Here is a 19,761-nt window from a genome sequence, read left to right as displayed (position 1 = left end):
TAAAAAATCAATCTGTATCCAATAACCAGTCCATAGCTGTGCCTCCATTGTGCTAATTTTGTGTGCATGCGTGGAGGGGTTATCTTCGTAAGTAAAACCCTTCATTGTTTTGCATCGTAGCTCTTTTCCCTTATGACTCTACATGTTTATTTGGACCAGAAAATGTAGGTATCCTTTCTTGATCTCTAGTGGGCAATTGCTGGAGTGAGAGTTTTTTCTCTTCAGGATGTGTAGCATCTGTTCTTGTTTTGCTAAGTGATCGTATCATCTTAAACCAGAAGTAAAAGGCAAACTCATCCCTTTTACTCTTTCTAGTCTTGCTACCATTGTGATGTGAGACTTTCAATAGCACAAATAATTTTTACTGATTGATGCCTACAAGACCATGTAAAATAAAATCGTGCAATATCTTCATCTAAACATGATATGCTTATTAGTAAATGATGCCTGAAAAATAATATGCCGTAAAAAGAAAAAGCATTATTAGGAGAGCCAGCATTTAAAATGCTCTAATATGCTCAGCTGCTTTCACTCAGGCCCAAGGTTCATCTGCTGCAGTATCTGGCTTTTGATGGTGGCTCACAGAGAACATCTAGGGAAGACTCTGCAAACAAGGCAGTATATTTTGATGTTCCTCGCAAGAACACCCTCCCAGGCCCCAGAGATTTGTGATTCAGAGACTTCCCAAGCCTAATATGTTTTTGTAGCAGGTAGCCCTTAATGGTCCAACCTAGACGATTCTGTGATTCTCTGATTCTGTGATTACTTTATCTTTCAGAGTTGCCTCTTGAACCCATGTTAATTCTCAGTATCCACATCACGTGCCACGGATTTCACAAGGATCAAATCCATGCCTCTGTTCTGGATGCACCACTTGCCAGTTTCAAGCACTTATTTTTTCATTTTTGCTTTTGGTCATTCTGCCTTCATGAAAGGTTACTGTAAAATGTTCTGGGCAATGAAGACTAGTCAGCTATGAGACAGTCTATTTAAATGAGCCTCATCAGGCATTTCTCTTACCAAAGTACTATTTTACTCCACCTTCATTGACTATAAGTTGTCATCTCTTTCCAGCAGGCCACAACCAAACTATCTTAGTGCTATCTATAGCACTGAGAGGCTTCACATAAATCATCCTGACTTCTCAGAGTCTTTTCAGGAAGTTGTGATCTTATTTTATTTAGATATGCTGTTCATAGCAAGACTTATGCTTTGGCTCAGGAAAGCAAGACAGCACAGAAATGCAGAAGACATTCATAATTAGGAGGAACTGGGAAAGAATGATCAAGGGAAAGGAGGTGATGAAAGCATGAACTGGGAAGATCATCTAGAGGACAGCTTGGCATGCAGTGAAGGGGCAGAGGTGTAACTACCTCCTTCTTTCTTCTGTGTTTACTGAGAAGTTGGGCACATGCACACAAACTAAATGTGAAAACCACCAAAGCAAAGGCATTTAATGCAGTTGGATAGAGAAACAAAAACTTTTTATTTTCCAGCCCACCACTCTCATTGTTTCACATGCCAGCATGAGAATAGTTCAAAAATACCACAGTGTTGAACTTCCACATAAGCCATGAATCTGCCCAGCCTTCATAGTGAGGTAGAAAATGACTTACATGTTTGAAATGAAGTAATAAAATATGGCCATTCTGATTTTGCTTATCTTTGAATGAGAGGGAGAGATTTGAGATTTGTGCTGTCTGGAGCTGGAAATTCTTACCTGACTAACCAGGAAATATTTTATTAGTGATTGAGAAGAGGCCCAATTGCACTAATTGAGTTTGGAGGATTCATGGAAAGTTGTATTCAATCTATTCTGAAAACCATGTCAAGTCAAGCAACAATGTGTGACCATCAATTATGTCTGGATTTACACTGAAGCTCTTCTCTACTAACATTATTCAGGTTTAGAGAAAAGCCAAGACTGGCTTTATTTTTGAGTAATTTTTTTCTTTGAGAAACAGGACCATCTAGTGGTTAAGACAGAAATTAGCCTCTTGCTCATCACGGAGCAACAAATGAACCTCCACTAGTTTCAAACAAAAGCATGTGTATCTCAAAATCTAAACGTGTACCTGAAGCTAAACCGAACTGCGTATAAGCCAGCTCTCTAACAAGTTGGACTGGATATCCAAGTGTTTACCACCACCACAGTGCCAGCTTTGCACAGTTCTCCCAGTTATCACAGGCTTACTGGAACAACTGTTAGCAGCTGGGCAGCTCAGGCATGGGCTACAGATCAGGGCATCGATCAAGCTCCCTAAGCCCTTCCTTAGCACACTGTGGAGGCTTTGCATCAGATTTAGAGCCCAGATGGAAAAATACAAGCCAGACTTGGCATGGTTACAGCCACTTTCAAAACCACATTGCTGACAGTGTAGATAGAGGGAAGATTTCTTCTGAAACTTTTGCTATTCTTCCTCCCTGCTAGAGGCATTACACAGCCTTCAGCATAGCACTTAGCATGGCTGTCAAATGCAGCTGGGTATAGTAGGTGGACCCATGTAGCAGGAGCAAGGAAGAGTACAGTTCAAGAAAAGAAATCAAGGATGGAAGTAATTTGGCCTGTCTTGAAGCATCCAGCACTGTATTCCAGCACTTGGTCATTATTTTCAGATTATCAACATTAGGCCAGAACAGGCATACCTCTGGTACTGGAGTAGAGCTGAATTTGTGCATAAAGTAGTTGCATTGATAGAAGACAGGATTAGTGCTGCTATTTGCTATTTGCACATTCCATGCACAATTGCTTTGTCAGGCAACTTAAACTGATGTTTGAACACTGCATACTTCAAGCAATAATTGTCTGGGTTTCCAGGCTGTAGCAAAGGACAGTCAGCACAGGGTCTGCTATGGCCTGGTAAGGCAGAACACAGGACTATGTCCAGGGGATCTGCCTACATGACCAATCCCCAGTTAAATTAACAGACCTTTTGGCTTTGTAAAGGCTCCTAAGGAATAAAAAATTCAATATTAGGGTGCTGCACATGAAAGTGTGTATATATATATATATATGTACATATATACACAAACAAACAAACAAAAACCCCAGTGTTGTTCATTCCACTTATTACAGAGATGATTGAAGGGAGCTTAAGGTAAGGGCATCCTTATGTGTACACATGCCATGACAGATATCATTCAGAATCGTACTTAAAGCAAGGCTTTAGCCCTTACCACGTGGGTGACTTCTTCTTTCCTGACACATAGCTCTTGCGGTATTTCTGGCTCAAATTTCCAACACAACAATTCTCTGGAAGAACAATATTTCTCCCAACTGTCTGGCTTACTTGTTACTCCTGAAGGGCAGCTGAAGTACTTCTGGGGGTACTCAGTAAAAGTGGGGTTTTGAATTACCATGGCGTTGTGTGCAAAAGTATACTTGATGGCTCCATTGTGTCATATTTTTCATCTGCATGCCAGTGAGTCCCTGGATTTCATCCTTGCAGCTGATCCAGTCATAAATAACCTTCAATGATTCACATACCATTTGACAGATGAACTGAGATACTGTCAAAGGAAAGCTCTAATTGCTATTCATAACCAGGTCTTGCAACCATTACACTTAAATAGCTTGAAGCCATGATCAGGATAATTAGAAAAGATGTTCTTCTTTTCCTGCAGAATAGTTGCTGAGTTCTATATTAGTCATGGAATAGCAAGAATATTGGTCCCAGACCATTGCTTAAGCACTGATATCAAATAGATATTAGGGAATGGGATTAACTCCAGTCTTGTCTCTAGAACAATTAGCTGCAATCTGAAATTTAACCCTAAGCAACAACACCTCTGGTTTCCACACAGGTATTACACCTATTTTAACTGCTCCTACCTAATTTATTTGCTGCCGGTAGGCCATGCCTGCTTGGCCCACCTTTCCGCAGCCAGGTGCAGCTGGAAGCCTTCACTACCAAGATTTTCACAGCCACAGCAGTGGCTGCTCAAGGCCATGGAGAGGACTCAGTGAAGGCAAGGGACCTCAGGACAGCTGCCAAGGGGGCAAAAGTAGGACAAGAAGCACATCTCCAGCAGGATGCCACCTGTCTCTACCCAGTGACCAAAACCTTGTGCAAGATGGTGGCAAAGACAATGTTTGTGTCAGACCTAAGTGACGGATATGACATGGAGACCTGCAGCTCCCTCTGAGGAGGGCAGCTGAGAGAGAGAGCTCTTTGCATTGGCACAACCTTGCAGAGACCGCACACCAAAGCACATGGATGCTAAGGCTGGCTGCCAAGGGAACAATAAGCATGCCTGACATAGCCTTTGTTTTAATTGTCACCCACTGCATGCCAAGATGTGCAATTAGGATTTGTTTCTGTTCCCTCTGCAGCTGTCAAGGTTTGCACTTAAGAACTGGTTGTTCTGATTTTGTCAGGACAATGAAGTCACATCTTCTCAACTTATAAAGCAGCTTTTTTGTTTCCCAGACACCAAATCTCTCATTTGTAAACTGTACAATAAATCTCACAGAGGCACCATGAGCCCATGGGCCTGGGTTAACCCTACTAAGAACTACAAGTACAAAACTATTTAAAATGTATAAAGGTTCAAAGTAAGCACAAGGACTTCTGCAGTGAGCAAAGAACTCGCCTAAGCCTGCACACTTAGGCTTTCGTTTTGTGTCTGAAGATCCACTGTCCTCTCATCCACAGCCTGTCCCAGCCTCTGTCCTCTTTGGTTGTCCCAGCAGAACTGTTGCAGTATTATGCAAGTGAAGTGGAGTTGAGGTTTTAAACTTTGAGTTTGTTTTTATAACCCCAATCAGTTTGCTGATCTATTTCATCATGATGCCTTACAGAGACAGTGGTAGTGGTCCAGACAAGGTAAAGAAACTATGAGCTGGGAGAAAAAAGGGGTGACAGGAGGCCTGCTTTGCTGCTGGGAAAAAAAGTTTCATCAGATGATGATGGGCGAGCAAAAGATATAACAACATTTTGCATAGAGTCTTAAGTGTTGGCAAAACCGCATCAGAGCCAAAAATTACCCATAGTAGTAGTAATGTAAGCTCTCTGAGGGAGGTGCTGTAGACCTCCTTGGGACATGTCCCTAAGTTTGGGTGTCTTGAGCTTGGTCAATCTGCCCAGAAGGTCTCTCTGTGACTAGTTTGGCATCCTCAATCCACAGATGCTGTTCAAATTTGTAGCATGCCTCTGTGACTGAAGCAGGCACCGCAAGCCTTGTAATTTGCATCTCCCCATCCTCCCATTGGTGTCCCCATAATGCCCTTTGCAGCCACCTGGGTAAGACTTAGACAACCTTTCTCTGCAAGCCATATTGCAGTGAAAGGCTTCAGTGATGGCAGCACATGGTAGGTAGAGGGTTTGTTCCATGACAAATCACCCTGCTTCCCCCAGGGGAAAGAGGAAATCCTCCCTGCAAAATGCAGGGAGGGAGGGAGGAAAGGAAGGAAGGAAAGAAGGAAGGAAGGGAGGGAGAAATATTGGTCCTGGCAGGCATGCCAGTGCAACTAGGTTATTGTACATCTGCAAAGCCATTAATCACCTCCTGAGGACTGGCAAGCTTTGTAATGCAAGCACATCTTTTCAAGGCAGAGGTTTAAATGCAAGCATTTACCACTGCAGCCCCAACAAGGGAAGGAGCACGTGAGGAGACACTGGTATTTTGTGTGGTGCTGACCGTCTCCCCCAACACACCCCTGACGTTGAACATCTTTTTGTCCAGGAAGGTATGCCTGAAGAAGAGGTTTTATTCCCAAATTGTCTGAATGGGAAGTGGTAAGGTGAAAGAAAAAACACCCCAATTCTAGGACAGCTTAGAAGGTCAGCCCAGCTTGGAAACACAGAGGGAGACCCAAGTAACAGCAGCACCCAAACCAGAGGCACCCAGACAAAGGGAACCCCACGGGGGCACCCCAAAAGTTAGTCAGCCTCAATAACGAGAGGCTTCCGTAACCAGGGGCTTATACTGTGGGCGTCCAGACCACTTATTTCCAGGTGCCCGTGGCCTCCTCGGGAACACACTGATCTGTGAACGCAAGCACACCCCCAACACTGGGGCTGCTCCTCAGCCGCCACCTGCTCCCTCAGCCACTTCGTCGCGGTGCACTCTGGGCACTGTAGTCCTTCGGCCCTCCGCGGCGCTGCGTGCTCTCCAGCCGCGGGGGGCGGGGGGACTCTCTTTCCCACGGCGCAGCGCAGGGGCGGGGGTGGCCATCAAGTACCCAAAGCGGGGGGGCGAACCGCTATCTTAGGGGGAGGTGCGGCGGCTGCTACCCGGTAGCGGTGCTGTGGGGCGGCGTGCCGCGGGCACGCGGCTCTTACCGCTCCTCTCCTCCTAGCTCTCGCGTTTAGTCTTTCCTCCCTCCACCTCCCTCGCAGATTCGTTACCCCTCCCTTTCCTTTCGTTATCCCTCCCCGCCCCACTCCCCACCTCCGGCGGCGCTGCGGAGCCGGAGCCGTGACCGGAGCGGAGCCAGCCGCGGCCTTTTCCCCGCCGCGCCAGCCTCCCGCCGCAGAATCGCATGTCCTCTATCCAGAACCTCCAGTCCTTCGGTAAGGGGAGCCGCTGCCGCCCCGCTCCTGCCCCCCGTCTTGTGTGTCGCCGGCCCGTCGCTTGCCTGGGTGTGTGGGAGCACCTCGAGCCGGGCTCGCTGGTGGCTGCAGCCCACAAGGTCTTAAAGTCTGGGTGGGCAGAGGGAGGCCGGGTATGGTGTCAGGGAAGGGAATTTTCTGCTTAATACCTCTGCTCCAATTAAAAAGCGCCTTGCTTTGCTGCAAGACTGCCTTTTCCTTGCTAATGCCCCAAAACCTGATATATGCCCTACCTATGATACTGTTTGTATAGATCAAGCTGTATGGGTGGTAGGTTATTTCTCTTGTATTAGCATGGAAGTTTACCTTAGTGGGCTGTGGTTCTCCAAATTTCTTATCTGTAGGCAACAGAAGCAAGCAAAAAAGACACTGTAAGATAATGTTGTCAAGCTTTTGGTGTTAGTTTTAACTCTGGCCTTGTGCACATAGGAGGCATATTAGGAGGTCATGTAAATCATCATTTGGGAGTTTAGCTCACAGGATTTCTCTTAAGTTATCTAGTGTTAACACCTACAGTGTTGGCTCATCTCCAACCTAATCCTAAACTCTGTCAAGCCACCTTTGTGTCAAGGCTCCCTTTTTCTTACACCTTTTATTTGAAATATTAATTCCGTTCCTTTTTCTGCTGAAGTTTTATTCTTTTGGTATGTTTGTTTTAAGTGGATGGCAAAACTTAATTGGTATTCTTGGATTTGTGTTTTGGATGGAAGTTCGGGAAGTCGTAGCTTGCACAAATGTTGAACCTGTGTTTCTTGTATATGAGGCTCTTCAATATGGTTCTGACTAGTATCCGAAAATTACTTCATATGTTAATAAAACAAACAAACAAAAACCCCAAACAAACAAAAAAAAAACAAAGCAGTTCATGCTTCAAGATTTATTTGGAGGAGCTACTGATTAGGAAACTTGTAGGGCTATCAGGTAGAATAGAGTCAGTATTAAATAAGCTTTTGTGGAGAACAGAGAACAAGAAGTATAACCTGGGAACCTTTCTTCTTCAGTGCCTTCCAGTTTTAAATGTTAGATATATTTAAGCTTGGAAGCATTTGAGAGTGGACCTTTCTGTAGTTGAAGTATAAATGAACTGTGTTACAATTCTGGCCTAAAACTACTGACTGACAGAACAGTGCTGGTTTAGAAACAGCTGCAGTCATCTGTTAATGTATGTTGCTGTGTTTTGTTTAGGTTATGAGTTACAAATTACATTGGTGGCTTAAAAAGCTGGTAGTGCGGTAGCTGTCAGAGTGTAAGATTTCTGAACTTGTACAGGAGTGTGTTTGCAAGAGCTCTTTTATTTTTCTAAACCAGTTATCAGATAAAAGATATGACCTCTCCCTGCAAACTGTATTTTACTTAAGAAGTATATGGCTGTCTAAAACCTTATGTGCACTTAACATTCTTTAGAAACCATTTTTCACGTGCAGAGCTTCATGATTCATGGCTTACAAGAAATAGTACAGCCAATTAATACTGTAGCTGGCAATTGGTCATGTTCAGGAAGGTATTAAAGAAGCTAGATGCATGAGAGCGCTGTGGTGAGTTAGTAGGCTAGGTAAGGCATAATACAGATATAGAAGAAAGTAGAATGTGTTTTAAAATGGGAGAAAATGGCAAAGTTAACCCCTAAAGACCAACCTTTGGGAGGTGAGGAACTCGTCTGACAGTTTTTGAGCGTGAGTTTTTCTTGCATGGGAATTACACAAATCTTTTTCTTCTTGCAGACCCCTTTGCTGATGCAACAAAGGGTGATGACTTACTCCCAGCAGGGACTGAGGATTACATTCATATAAGAATCCAACAGCGAAACGGAAGAAAGACACTAACAACCGTTCAGGGAATTGCGGATAACTATGACAAGAAGAAACTTGTGAAAGCCTTCAAAAAGGTGAAGTTCTTGATTTGATTTTAAGAATAAAGGTACTATATAAAGGAGTATGATAGCTATTAATGCTAAGTAACAGAACAGTTGTTTTATCTCATTCTTGCCAGTGCACATCACTTCATATTCAGGTTGATCCCTTTCCCTGTCTTTCTCAAAATTTCTCTTGGTGTCCAGTGACATTGTTTCATGCTAAACAGCTAAACATTTCTATCCTATAAAGAATTAAGTGAAAAATATTCTGGGTGTTGATGTGAATAAGATCAGTTCGAAGTAGAACTATTTTTGTATTCCTGCTTCTTTCATTGGTGGGTTACTGTTGAAGTAGAGGTCATCCTTGTGCTAGGATGAAAATACTTTATTTTAAAGTAATCCAGAGTTGAAAGACTGTATCTTAAGCCTTGGTTTTTCATTCTTGTAATGAGCATTGGCTAGTTCCTCCTCCATGGTGGCTAATCCTATCTTTGCTTGAATTTACCATCAGCTGCTTGGTTAGTCTCTGTAAGCATTACCAGACATACTCCATTTACTCTCAAAACTAGTGTAGACTAGATCATGCCTTTGCCTTGCTTGACATCAGAATTTAGTAAGCAGCTTCTGTGACAAGATTCAGAAAAAGAAAAGCAGAAAAGACTTTCTAAGCAAAATCATAATGTATATTCAGTGTCTTAGAATATGAATGTCTCTTTCTAGAAATTTGCTTGTAACGGTACTGTGATTGAACATCCTGAATACGGTGAAGTTATCCAGCTTCAAGGTGACCAGAGGAAGAACATTTGCCAATTCCTTTTGGAGGTGAGAGACTGAAGATAAACATCTTGCAATATTCTGAACCTGTCTGGAAGCAATAGTGTAACAGGTGACCACTGATGTTAATTAAGCAGATGTCCACTCTTCCTTTATGCTTGCAGTCAAAAAGTAAATTGACACTTGCAGCACTTGTAGGATGAGTAAACCTCCAATAAGAATCGAAGTGCCTTAGAGTGCATTTACCCTGCTACAACATACTACTTGTTTTCTTGAAGTACAATTCAGGTTCTTTATTTGTAAAATGAAGTGTTTGCAACCAATAATTTTGAGACTGAAAGTACTATAGAGGAAAGAGGCTATCGCCACTCGCTTACTAGTGTAAATCATGGTGGAGAGTTTCTAAACTGCCAAAGACTAATTGCTAGGACTACAGAACAAATGCAGTATCTGATAGGATTTTCTTTTTTTGAATAGTAAATTCTTCTGTGTGACCCAGAAACGTTTCGGAAACAGAACGCTGCTTTCTTGAGGATACACTGTATTTCAGTTTCTTTGATCAAAGTACAAGATTGTGGTAATTTGATATCACAATACTCTACAAACATGTAAGCTTTACTGAAATATGTTGCTTTTCTCCTTTAGATTGGCATTGTCAAGGAAGAGCAACTGAAAGTTCATGGTTTCTAAAATACCTGTACTCTCATGAAGAATCCTGCAGTATTTGGTCTTACCTAGCCTGGCTCTTCTGTGAAAAATGAATCTTTGCAGTGAATGGACTTCCCTGTTATCTGAATGTTTAAAATCTGGTTCAGATTTGCATGACTGTGTGAAATGTGTGGCGTGTAGACTAGAAACACATAAGAAAACTTCAGTAAGGTGGTAATGAAGACAGTTCTGAACTTCAGCACATTTCCAATGGAAATGTTTTAGCGATGATTGTTCAGTTTTACTCTTCTTCATCTGACTTACCTGTGTGAGTTGTCTTAAAATAGTATGTGTTGCTTAAAAAAATAAAAGTTTATTCATGTATTTTCTGGAATATCTTGAAATGCTTTAGCTTAAGGTTTAAACTAGTATAGTAGCCTTGCTACAGAATGGCTAAAACTGTTTTGTGGCAAGTACATCTCAGTGCTTATTGAATAAATTGATAAATCTATGTGATGAAGTATTAGCTAATTAGTAGATCAGCTTGATGTGATCTTATGCTGTAGTGGTAAGACTAGAGCTTTAAGTCTCTTGTATAGGCATATCTTGGTAGCAGTGTGGTAAGACATTGTTTGCTCAGTAACTGAATCTTCTCTCCAAAATTTACTACAGTGACTGTAGTAGTAGTAGTGTTAAGTATAATAGGACTTACAGAAGCTGAAATACTTAAAAGTTGCTGTTACTGAGAGCATGTTAAACATATAGGTCTTAGATGCTACTGCCAAAAGATTTGAAGGAAGTACATAGAATTTTGTATATCTTCTGCTAGTGAGTGAAGGAGAAGGATCTTGAGTTGGCTTCTGCAATGACTGAGCATTTAATGTTGGCAAGCAGAGTACTTTAATTAGCTGGTAGTGTTAGCTGCAGAAGTAAAAGAGGGAACAGGCTCTACACTAAACTTTTTTCCAAGTTTGAAAAGTCTTACTGTGATTAATGGTTAACATGGAGGTTTATTGCTGTGGGGTTTGGGTGTTACTACAGAAATATGATTTGGGCTACTTTTCTAGCAAGTAATTAATTTGGTGTTATTTGAAGTTATAATAGTTATAATTTTTTTTATACCAAGGCTATATGTTATATGTTAGGCTATATGTTAGGCTATTGCAGCTGGCTTTCAGCTAATAAACTGGAGTAAGCTGTTGCATGAATTATTTGAATTGTCTTAGAGCCTATTTAATGCAGCTGTGAGCAATGAAACAATTGCTTCTGAAACTGGCAGCAGTCAGTACTTGTAGAAGATGAGATGTGGTGATTTAAGTATGTAAACTTTCTACTTGCGTAAATTATCAGATACTTGACCTTCACTTGTGGTCTGCCAAATTTGTCACATTCTTTGCACAGCCTAAACAAAAAGCATTTTATTCTGGAGAACTCCTGGGGGCGGAGGGTAGGGAGGCAGGGGCTGGAGGGGGGAGAAGAGTGGAAAAACTTATTAGGACTTAAGTTTGTCTTAAATCTGTTTTATTAATTTAGATTCTCCTGGACTGAATGACCACTAACATTGCCATTCCTGTTTGTGTATCTTTCAAGGAAGTTTAATTACAGCTTTTAGAGCTTGGTTCTAAATTTATCTAAGCCCATTATAAAACTTGAAATCATGAACCCTTGTTGAAGCTTAAGTTTTAAATATTAAAAAAAAAATCAGTTCTGCATTTATCCTATTCTGTCCTCCTGATTACAGTCAGTTTGCAGTTGCCCTAAAGATGCATAATGTATTCACAAGCCTTCCAGTAAGCAGAGATTATGTAGGCAGCGTACACTGCTTTAAAACCATACCCTGTTTATAGTTTGTGTAAGAGCTTACCTAATGTGCTGCAATGTTACAGACTGTACTATTCTAATCTTACAGTATAGGGCAGAAGAGATGATTTGAGTTTTAGTCAGCAATTCTTTCCCTTAATCCTTCTGGATGGCTTTAGTGTATAGGACTCGTGTGACACCCCTGGTTAAAGTGGCTCAGCAGCATTATGTGAAAATGTGTATGAGATTGGTATTTAGCAAGTTAAAGAACATGACAGGCCTTTTATAGATTAATTTGGAATACAGTTGGGGCTACTGTTGCTTTTCATGTGTTCAGGGTTGATTTACAGGGTCACTGAATGTTGCTCTACTGTGCTGCTGTTGCTAGGAAACTGGAAATGTTCTTAGAGGGTTATGTGTATTATCGTAGTAAGGATCTGCCATCCTCCAAAGACTCTCCATATATCTTTATTTGGTGTAGTCAGGAGCATGTCCCAAATGCACAGCAACATGAAAGCTGACAGTTGCCAGACCAAAAATTCTTAAGATGAATAAGAGAATATTTTCTTATTCGCTTTCCAGATGCTCCATGCCTACTGTTTTCCAGTTGATATGAAAAATATCAAAAGAGGATTTATACTTTTTGGCATGCATTTTTAATTTTTGTTACATGCCTATGATATGAACAAGTCTTAACCTGTATTGCTAGAGAGTTGATACAACAGTCTTTTGAAATAAAATGTACCAATGTTGTTTTATGTATGTTTTTCTAAAGCAAATGTATGTTGTTTTATGTATGTTTTTCTAAAGTAAATGTAATTTTATGCTATTAAGAAGGTTTTTTTGGTGTTTTTTGGTGGAAGTTAGAAGTGTAACTTAGTGGTGATGTATATGATCCTCTTGTAATTGACCATCTGATTACTTCAAGAGATGTTATTTCTTCCTTTAAATTTCTGCCATAAGCCGTGTTAACTGACTTAATAAATATTGTGACTTGTTCTGGGATGATCATAATTCTAAAATAAGATGACAGCTGTTGGCTTGAGGTCTAAAATTGTAGGTAGAAGAGGATCATCCATTTTCTTAAATAAGCAAAATACACAATGTTTTAAAATGAAGCCATTAATGTGTGCTCAAGTTTGGTCTGTTATTTTAGAATGCCTTTCATCTGTGAAATGTGACATCACAGTTCTGAAATTAATTCAGGGACTGATAAAAATATTTTGGTGTATGTTAAACCATCGTTGCTGTGATTATGCAGAATAAAACAGAAACAAACAAAAAAAAACAATCTAGGGTCAATTCTCCAAGCTTAGATTAGCTGAATTCTGCAGCTGTGGTTGCAGGAAGACTGGCCATGCTCCTCAAAGATGGAATTTAGGTGTAGCTGTTTGTGGTCTCTTTCCCAATCAGGGAAACAGCATTGTTCGTACAGTATGGAAAGACAAGTCTTTGATATCATGATGGAACATTGAACTCCATGAAAGAGGAGGGACTACGGTTGTGTTGGTAGCTGTCCACCATGTGAACTAGATGGTTGTTCTTTTAGATGGACCCAGCAAATGATGTTAATAGATTCTGATTTTTGCATCAGTATTTATGTAGTAAGAAAGGTTAAAAAATGGTCCATACCCAGGAATCCTGAAAAAATCGACTAGCGGGCAACCTCTGTTTTAGAGGAGTTAGTCTCAGCCGCTCTCCAGAAGAGAGCTACTCAAGTGGTGGGGTTTCTTCCAGATGAATGACAGGCTACACTTCAGTAAATATTATAACACATCTGTATTTAGTAACACTGGTGAAAAAGATGGCCCTGCAAACTGATACTTGTTTGTCCTGCAAGGACTGCCAGTCAGAGCAGAGATCTGGATTAGAACTTGAAACCAGAACAAAGCCACTGTACAGGTTCCTTTAGCAACTAGTAGCCTGTAAATCAATTCATAAATTCTTCAAGAGAATTTGAGAAATGAGTATGAAAAAGGTCATGGAATACTGGGAAGAGTATTTTCCTTCCTTAACTACCTTTTCTTTAGGTAAGAATTTGCAGTGTTATAGAAAAACGTGTCTGCTAGTGGTTTTACTTAATAACGAAATTCTGTCAGTGGTGCTCTGTTTGAAAGCAGGTGAGCACTGGATTCCTCACCCATCATTGCTTTACTTGACTTGCTTGCTGAGCTATTTTTGAAAGACACAGGGGCCACTAGGGGGAGGGATGTCTCCTGGGGTCTTCAAAGTGTCTTCCTGTTAATAAAGTGAATTCCAGTGCTGGCTCAGAATAAAGTCAGGATGAAACCATTATTGTTCAGTAATGCTGTGGAAGATAAGGGGCATAATAAAAACAGCACGTGTTTCTGCAGAGGGAGAGAAGGAAGGTGGTGCCTGTACCTTGTTTCCAAGCAAGGCAGTGCAGAGCCCTTCAGGTTGCCCCAACCTGAATCCTGTAGCATCTGCTGCCTTGTGTTTTGCACTGCAAGGGAGCAGCCATGTGGTTTCCAGGCCTTAGCTGCTCTTGTTAGTAGTCAGCCTGATACATGGTTGTGTCTCTGGCAATAAATCTAAAGTACCAGAGTACACTGGTGAGGGCACGTGATACCATCATGCAAAGTAGAACTGCTACTGTGGGTAAGTCACTGTAGTCCTTTAATTACTTGTTGTCTTCGTCATAAAGAACATGTCTTAACTTCAGGGCAGTGCCCTCTGAATAGGGAAACTTCTCAGTTCTCCACTGTGGAGATTTGTGGAGGGTAAGGGGGAGAACTGCAAAACCAGAAATCAGCAAGGCCAACATCCATAAAAAGCAAACAAGAATCTCAGGACATAAATTTATATGCAAAAGCAGTCTGTTGCTAGCAGCTGCCTGTTGCTGGATGAGGCTGCAGGCAGTGGAAATGCAAAGGAAACGTGCTTATCCAGTTACTTGAAGTGGCAATACCACTTAGCTGTCTAGAGGCTCTACAGGCTATTAAGCAGAGAAGGTGATGTGTTGCCTGGAAATTGTTGTGTCTAGACTGTATCCTTGGCTCTGTTTACTCAGTGGATTCCATTTCCCCACTCATCTAAATTGCAGGACATGATCTCTAATCTCCGATTAGTTTCCAGTATCTTACCAGCTGTATCTAAGTTGACTTTAGACTGCTAACACTCATGTTATTAAGGTATGTTTTCAGGAGGAAGGCATTAAGGATACTTTAAAAGGAAAGCTTAGGTGAAAAAAATTGAATATAAAGAGGCAATGTGAGAGTCCTCCCAGTGCATGATTTGTGGGGCTACATTTCTGCAAACCAGCTATAAGAGACATTTCCTGCTCAGAGAAGTTCTTGTGCTTATTTCAGTGCCCTAGATCATCCCCTAAGCAGTGCTTTTTTACAGATCTCCTCACAGTAGACACAGTGTGGGTTAAATAAGCTTTTGACAAGGCTGGTGCAACTGGTGCTGCTCTTGAAAGTGCCAGGAATGTGCAGTCTGTGTCAGTGCCCCAGGCTGGGCCACGCAGCTGTGCTTACCAAGTAGCACAGCTGTGTGTTGGAAACAGCAGAGATGGCGAAAACAACCAGTTGCAACTTCTACCTTTTGTAGTGGTTTAGTAATCTGCCAAAGTAGCTGCTGGTAGCAAAGGGGTTGACTTTTTTCACAGTGCCCACACAGGCAGGGATCAAGAGGAATTGTCCTAAAGTCATGAGAATTGGACAGATGATATTTTCCAGATCACATCTCATAGTGATGGTCCTGGCAAAGCATCCACTGTTTTTTATTTTTCAAAAATTGACTTGACTTTTTTTTGTGTGTGTTACAAAAAATAGTTTCAAAACCAGGCTTGTAGCAGTCAAAAATAGCATGCATCCAAAAAGCCTTTGTTGTTTAAGAACGAATGAAATCTGTATGTGTTGATTAAAAAGTGTTCAGTATTGACAGCTGATGTGTTTGAAGTAGCATTCTGCATTGCAGAAATGTGAGCTGACTTCTGTGGTGTGTGTTTCTGCTGTCCACTTTAATTTGGACCTCAGCTGGCACAGCTCCATAAGCTCTGACCAAAAGATCTAGTAAAATCACCATCTTGCCTCTTTCCCCACCTTCTCCACACTGTTTTTTCACATGAGCTGATTTAAATACTTTGGTTTGGAACATAAAAACCCTTGGTATGTGTTTAAGCACTTCTTTTAATTTGATGTCTTTTCTGATAATATATTCCACATTTCCTCCTGTCATCAAAGAGACGCTGTACTTTTTTGGATTCTCTGAAGGGGCCAGGCATGAATTAGTGCATGAATTCTTTTGTTCCCCTGCCTCACGAAGAATCAAGCAGTCAAAATTTACGTGGAGAAATCCAGAGCAGATATAGACTGTACAGTCTATAGACTGTACACTGAACTCCATGAAAGATGGAGTACACAGAGTCTGTTTTTAAGAAGCTAGTAAGGAGCTAGCCTATATGTTTTCTGCATCTTTGGTGTGATTTATTACTACATGGGTGTGTAGTGCATTTTCTGTCATCCTATTTGGCTGTTCCCTGGCTATGCTCTGGAGCAAGTCTGCCTGTTCTCCTAGTAGAGAATTGGAGGCACAACGGGAAGATTTGCTGCTGCTTCAGATTTGTTCCCACAGGCAATAGGAACACGACTCCTTCAAGCTATTCAACAGCACAGACTCAAGTCTGACCTCAAGCCGGGCTACAAGGTGTTCTGTATGGAGCCACCATTCGCTCTGCTCCCCTGCCTGCACCTGTTAGTTGTGTCTTGCCATGCAGATAAGATCTCCAGGTCAAGACCCATGTCTTTGTCCTGTGTAGGTGAAACACCAAGCACAGTGGCTATGATTCACCACGGAACTGACATGCAAAGATAATGAGTAAATGAGTAGTCAAAGCTATGAATAAATCGATCCAGCTATACAAAGCAACTTGCTTACTCTGTTTCCCTCGAAGTGTTTCCATCTTGCTGATGACTTTCTCTTTCCACATGCTTTTTCTTAGTAATGAAATACCTTCATCCTGCACATATACTGTGTACCAGCATGATATATTGTCTGTCAGTGTCACTTCTCTGGTATCACTTTATGAAATTAATGCTAATGCACGTGAGCTAAGGACTGGGCCTTAGGGAGTATAATGCGTTAATCCTGCAAAACATGAGGTTCTTTTTCCCCAATCTATATTGCAACTGTCCCCTAAGCCATTGGCTTATTTAAGGTGTGTAGGTTTGTGTCCGTTGTGTGCAATAAATGTGATTGAAGTGACTGACAACAAATAGCTATTGTAAGATCACAGAAAAAAAAAGTTTCTGGGGGGAGATAGGAGACTCCTGGTCTTTTTTTTTTTTTCAAAAGCAATTAAATAACCAGCCTCTATCAAACCAACCCGTTTTGTCAGCTTGAAATATGTTTTAAGTAATGTTTATGTAAATGATCAGCTTGTTATTTCCAGTCTGTATCCCTAGATGGCACTGGAAGACAGCATATGCTGAGCATGGTGCCACTGAAGCCAGGAGAAGTGACTGCAAAATTTAGATAGGTTTAGATAGAATGCAGAGGAGCAAACTTTGCTAAAATTCACAGGTGGTTGCGGGAATAACCTTTGTGAAACTGTACTCCAGAAGAAATTTCTTCTACCTGAGAGGGATAGGAAGAGAAATCTGTCCTTTGATGTACCCCTTCCCTATGGCTACTGCCCGTCATCTCCTAGCTCAGTGCGTGCTTGCTGCAGTGCCCTACACACCATGCACAAGGAAGAGAGTCCCAGAGCACCACCTCAGAGAAAAGAAAGGAGTCTACTGGTAGAGACAGGAAATGACAGCAATGTCTTCATTACAGGTTAGAGTCAACTAATGGCACGGTACCATGGAAAGAGGCAGACTTTGTGCATCTCCATGAGTTTCCACCACCCCTGACTGCAAGCCAGTTCTGGGATGTAAACTGCCAGGAAATTACTTGCTGTTGGAAGAAAAGAGTCGCTTGTCCAGTTAGTACTCTTGGGTTTGCAGGCTCAGAGAAGTGCTGGTGTTGGGAACTGGGCTGCTGGACTGGGGTGGAGGAGAGGAGCTCAGTGCAGTACAGGGGAATGGGAGCAACTGCGTGCCAGACCCATCTGCCAACAGGAAAGAGTTGTAAGGAGACAGCATTGCAGAAGCAGTCAAACCCATGGCAGATGTCAGCAGAGGCCCCACTAAGGATCAGAAGTTTGTGTGGCTGACAGCCCTCCCCATTGCCACCCCAGGCTGCTGGACCCTTAAGGGTATTTGAGAATTTGAGTGTATTTGAGTGGACCTGGGTCTGGACAGTGCCTGAGGGGCCCATTCCTCTCCTAAGGCTGTAAGAGCTGGAAGTAGCCCATTAAAGCTGGGGTCCTTGAACAGTCAACACTTTGGATTTCAGTGGGTATTTGCTCTTTAAAAAGGAGTCTGTAACCAGTTTCTGACATCTGTAAATGGCTTTTATTAAAACTGTCATAGAAGAGAAAAATGTTCTGATTTGATGAGTAAGTGTTGGACAGTACTCCTAGGGCTTTGGCAGAGAAAGCATAAAAGCCATCACCATGTGATCTTTTAGGAAGCTTGTTTTTTTTCCTGAGCTGAAATTGTACAAAGAGTGATTTCTACTTCAGCACTTGATTTAGAAGCTGCTATGAATCAGTAGCAGACTTTTTCTTGACCTTAGCAATATTCAGGTGAATAAATGGATCTTTGTAAAATTGAAACCTCCCTTTTGTATATTAACTTTTTTTTTTTTTTTGAGGCGGAGTAAGAGGAGGAACAGTACAATGACTTTATGAGATTACAAAATTAGAAAGTACATTGTGTCCATGAGATCAGAGTTTCTGAAACTCTGGAGCCAGTTGTATCAAATGTGTAGGTGACTTGCATCAAGTGAGAGCCTGGTTCAGATCACTGGGTATGTGATTGCAATATGTGCCATGCCAGAAGATAGCACAGATGTGCGAAGTTATTTCTCCAGACAAATTTGTTGGTAACTTAAAGCCCATTTTCTTAAAATAATGTATATATATATATGACTATTTTTTCTGGTCAAAGCAGGAATGCTGACCCCTTGGCTTGGGAATTTTAGATGTTCGTGGACTGTCTTAGCATACATTATAACAACCGGTGTCAGTGTTTGATGCTCTCAGGTCTTATGGTGGGATGCACCATGATTTTGTAGGTCATATCAACCAGCGTCACCATTCAACAAATCCAGATACATCACTGAGACCTAATTTGGGAGTGTGGGGAGGAGAAAGCTCTGGATTGATACAGAAAACATGACTATATTTTTGGGTCCCTGATAGGCAAGATGGGAATAGGCTGTTCACTGCTTATTCCTCACTCAAGCAAGCAACCACAGCTTTTTGGGCCAACCATCAGGCTGGCTCAAAATTAAGTTCACCATTCCTCCTGGAGGTATTTGTTAGTCTGCCTTTGCCTTGTGGTTGTGCTGCGGGGGACTTCCTGGTAGCAAGGTAAAAAGTGAATATCCCAGCTGAGTTTACTCAACTGTAAACTCGATAAACTGGACTGGAAAATTTTTGGTTTGTGTTTGTCTTTTTCTGTGTGAAAACAATAGAAAAATATTCATGATCAAGTTGATAGCTGGGTCAGCAAATGTTTGAAAATTCTCAGCTGTTATCTTTGGTGGCATATTTCACTCAATTACAAATTTCAATCCCATTCCTACAGGGCAGATGTCCCATAGCTATAACAAACAACAAAACAGATGACAGGTGATGTTGGTGTTGCACTCTTTAAAACCCTGAGCTTCTAGTCTCTTTCTCATAAATGGGCCATGGGAGGAGAACTGTTCTGCTTTTTACTCTTGTTTGTTCATTGCCTGATTTGCTGCTAAAGGGCCTGAACTTCCAGCATGCACTGCTCAAAACCACAAGGAAGATTGTCCCAGGCCTTCTTGCATGACACCAATTCTGGGTTTCTGAAAAGCCACAAATGACAGAAAATTCAGGCTCACAAGACTTCAGGTTGGTCATGGTTTGCAGCAAAGGCATACTATGCTGTTTTTACTTCCAAGGCTGAAATGATTTGTTCTTTTATTTTCACATTCCTTCCCTTCTGTCTGTACCCTGTTAGAGCACGGTGAAATTGTGTATGAAAGCAAAAGTGAATTGTCTGGGAGAAATATATTTTATTTTCCTGG

At 41.6% G+C, this 19,761-nt stretch overlaps 1 protein-coding gene across 6 annotated transcripts in view; it reads left to right on the top strand.

The window, feature by feature from the left end:
- The first annotated feature begins 6,165 nt into the window (after positions 1–6,165).
- Positions 6,166–19,761, top strand: part of EIF1B (eukaryotic translation initiation factor 1B) — a 90,503-nt gene continuing 76,907 nt past the window's right edge. For 2 of the 6 annotated variants that reach the window (XR_007707848.1, XR_007707847.1), the window contains exons 1-3: positions 6,311–6,515; positions 8,276–8,439; positions 9,127–9,228. Coding sequence is in view for 3 of the 6 variants with exons in the window: in XM_035568847.2 (XP_035424740.1) it covers positions 6,485–6,515; positions 8,276–8,439; positions 9,127–9,228; positions 9,826–9,870 (342 nt within the window). In the remaining 3 variants the exon portion in view is untranslated. Of the gene's footprint in view, positions 6,516–8,275; positions 8,440–9,126; positions 9,293–9,825; positions 12,627–19,761 lie in introns of those variants that run through there. The other 4 variants (XM_035568847.2, XR_007707849.1, XM_050708898.1 and 1 more) reach the window with 4 other exon arrangements.

Source organism: Cygnus atratus, chromosome 2, assembly GCF_013377495.2.
Source record: "Cygnus atratus isolate AKBS03 ecotype Queensland, Australia chromosome 2, CAtr_DNAZoo_HiC_assembly, whole genome shotgun sequence".
NCBI classification, from domain to species: domain Eukaryota; kingdom Metazoa; phylum Chordata; class Aves; order Anseriformes; family Anatidae; genus Cygnus; species Cygnus atratus.
The sequence above is the reverse complement of the archived record's forward strand: the minus strand, read 5'-3'. Positions and strand labels throughout refer to the sequence as shown.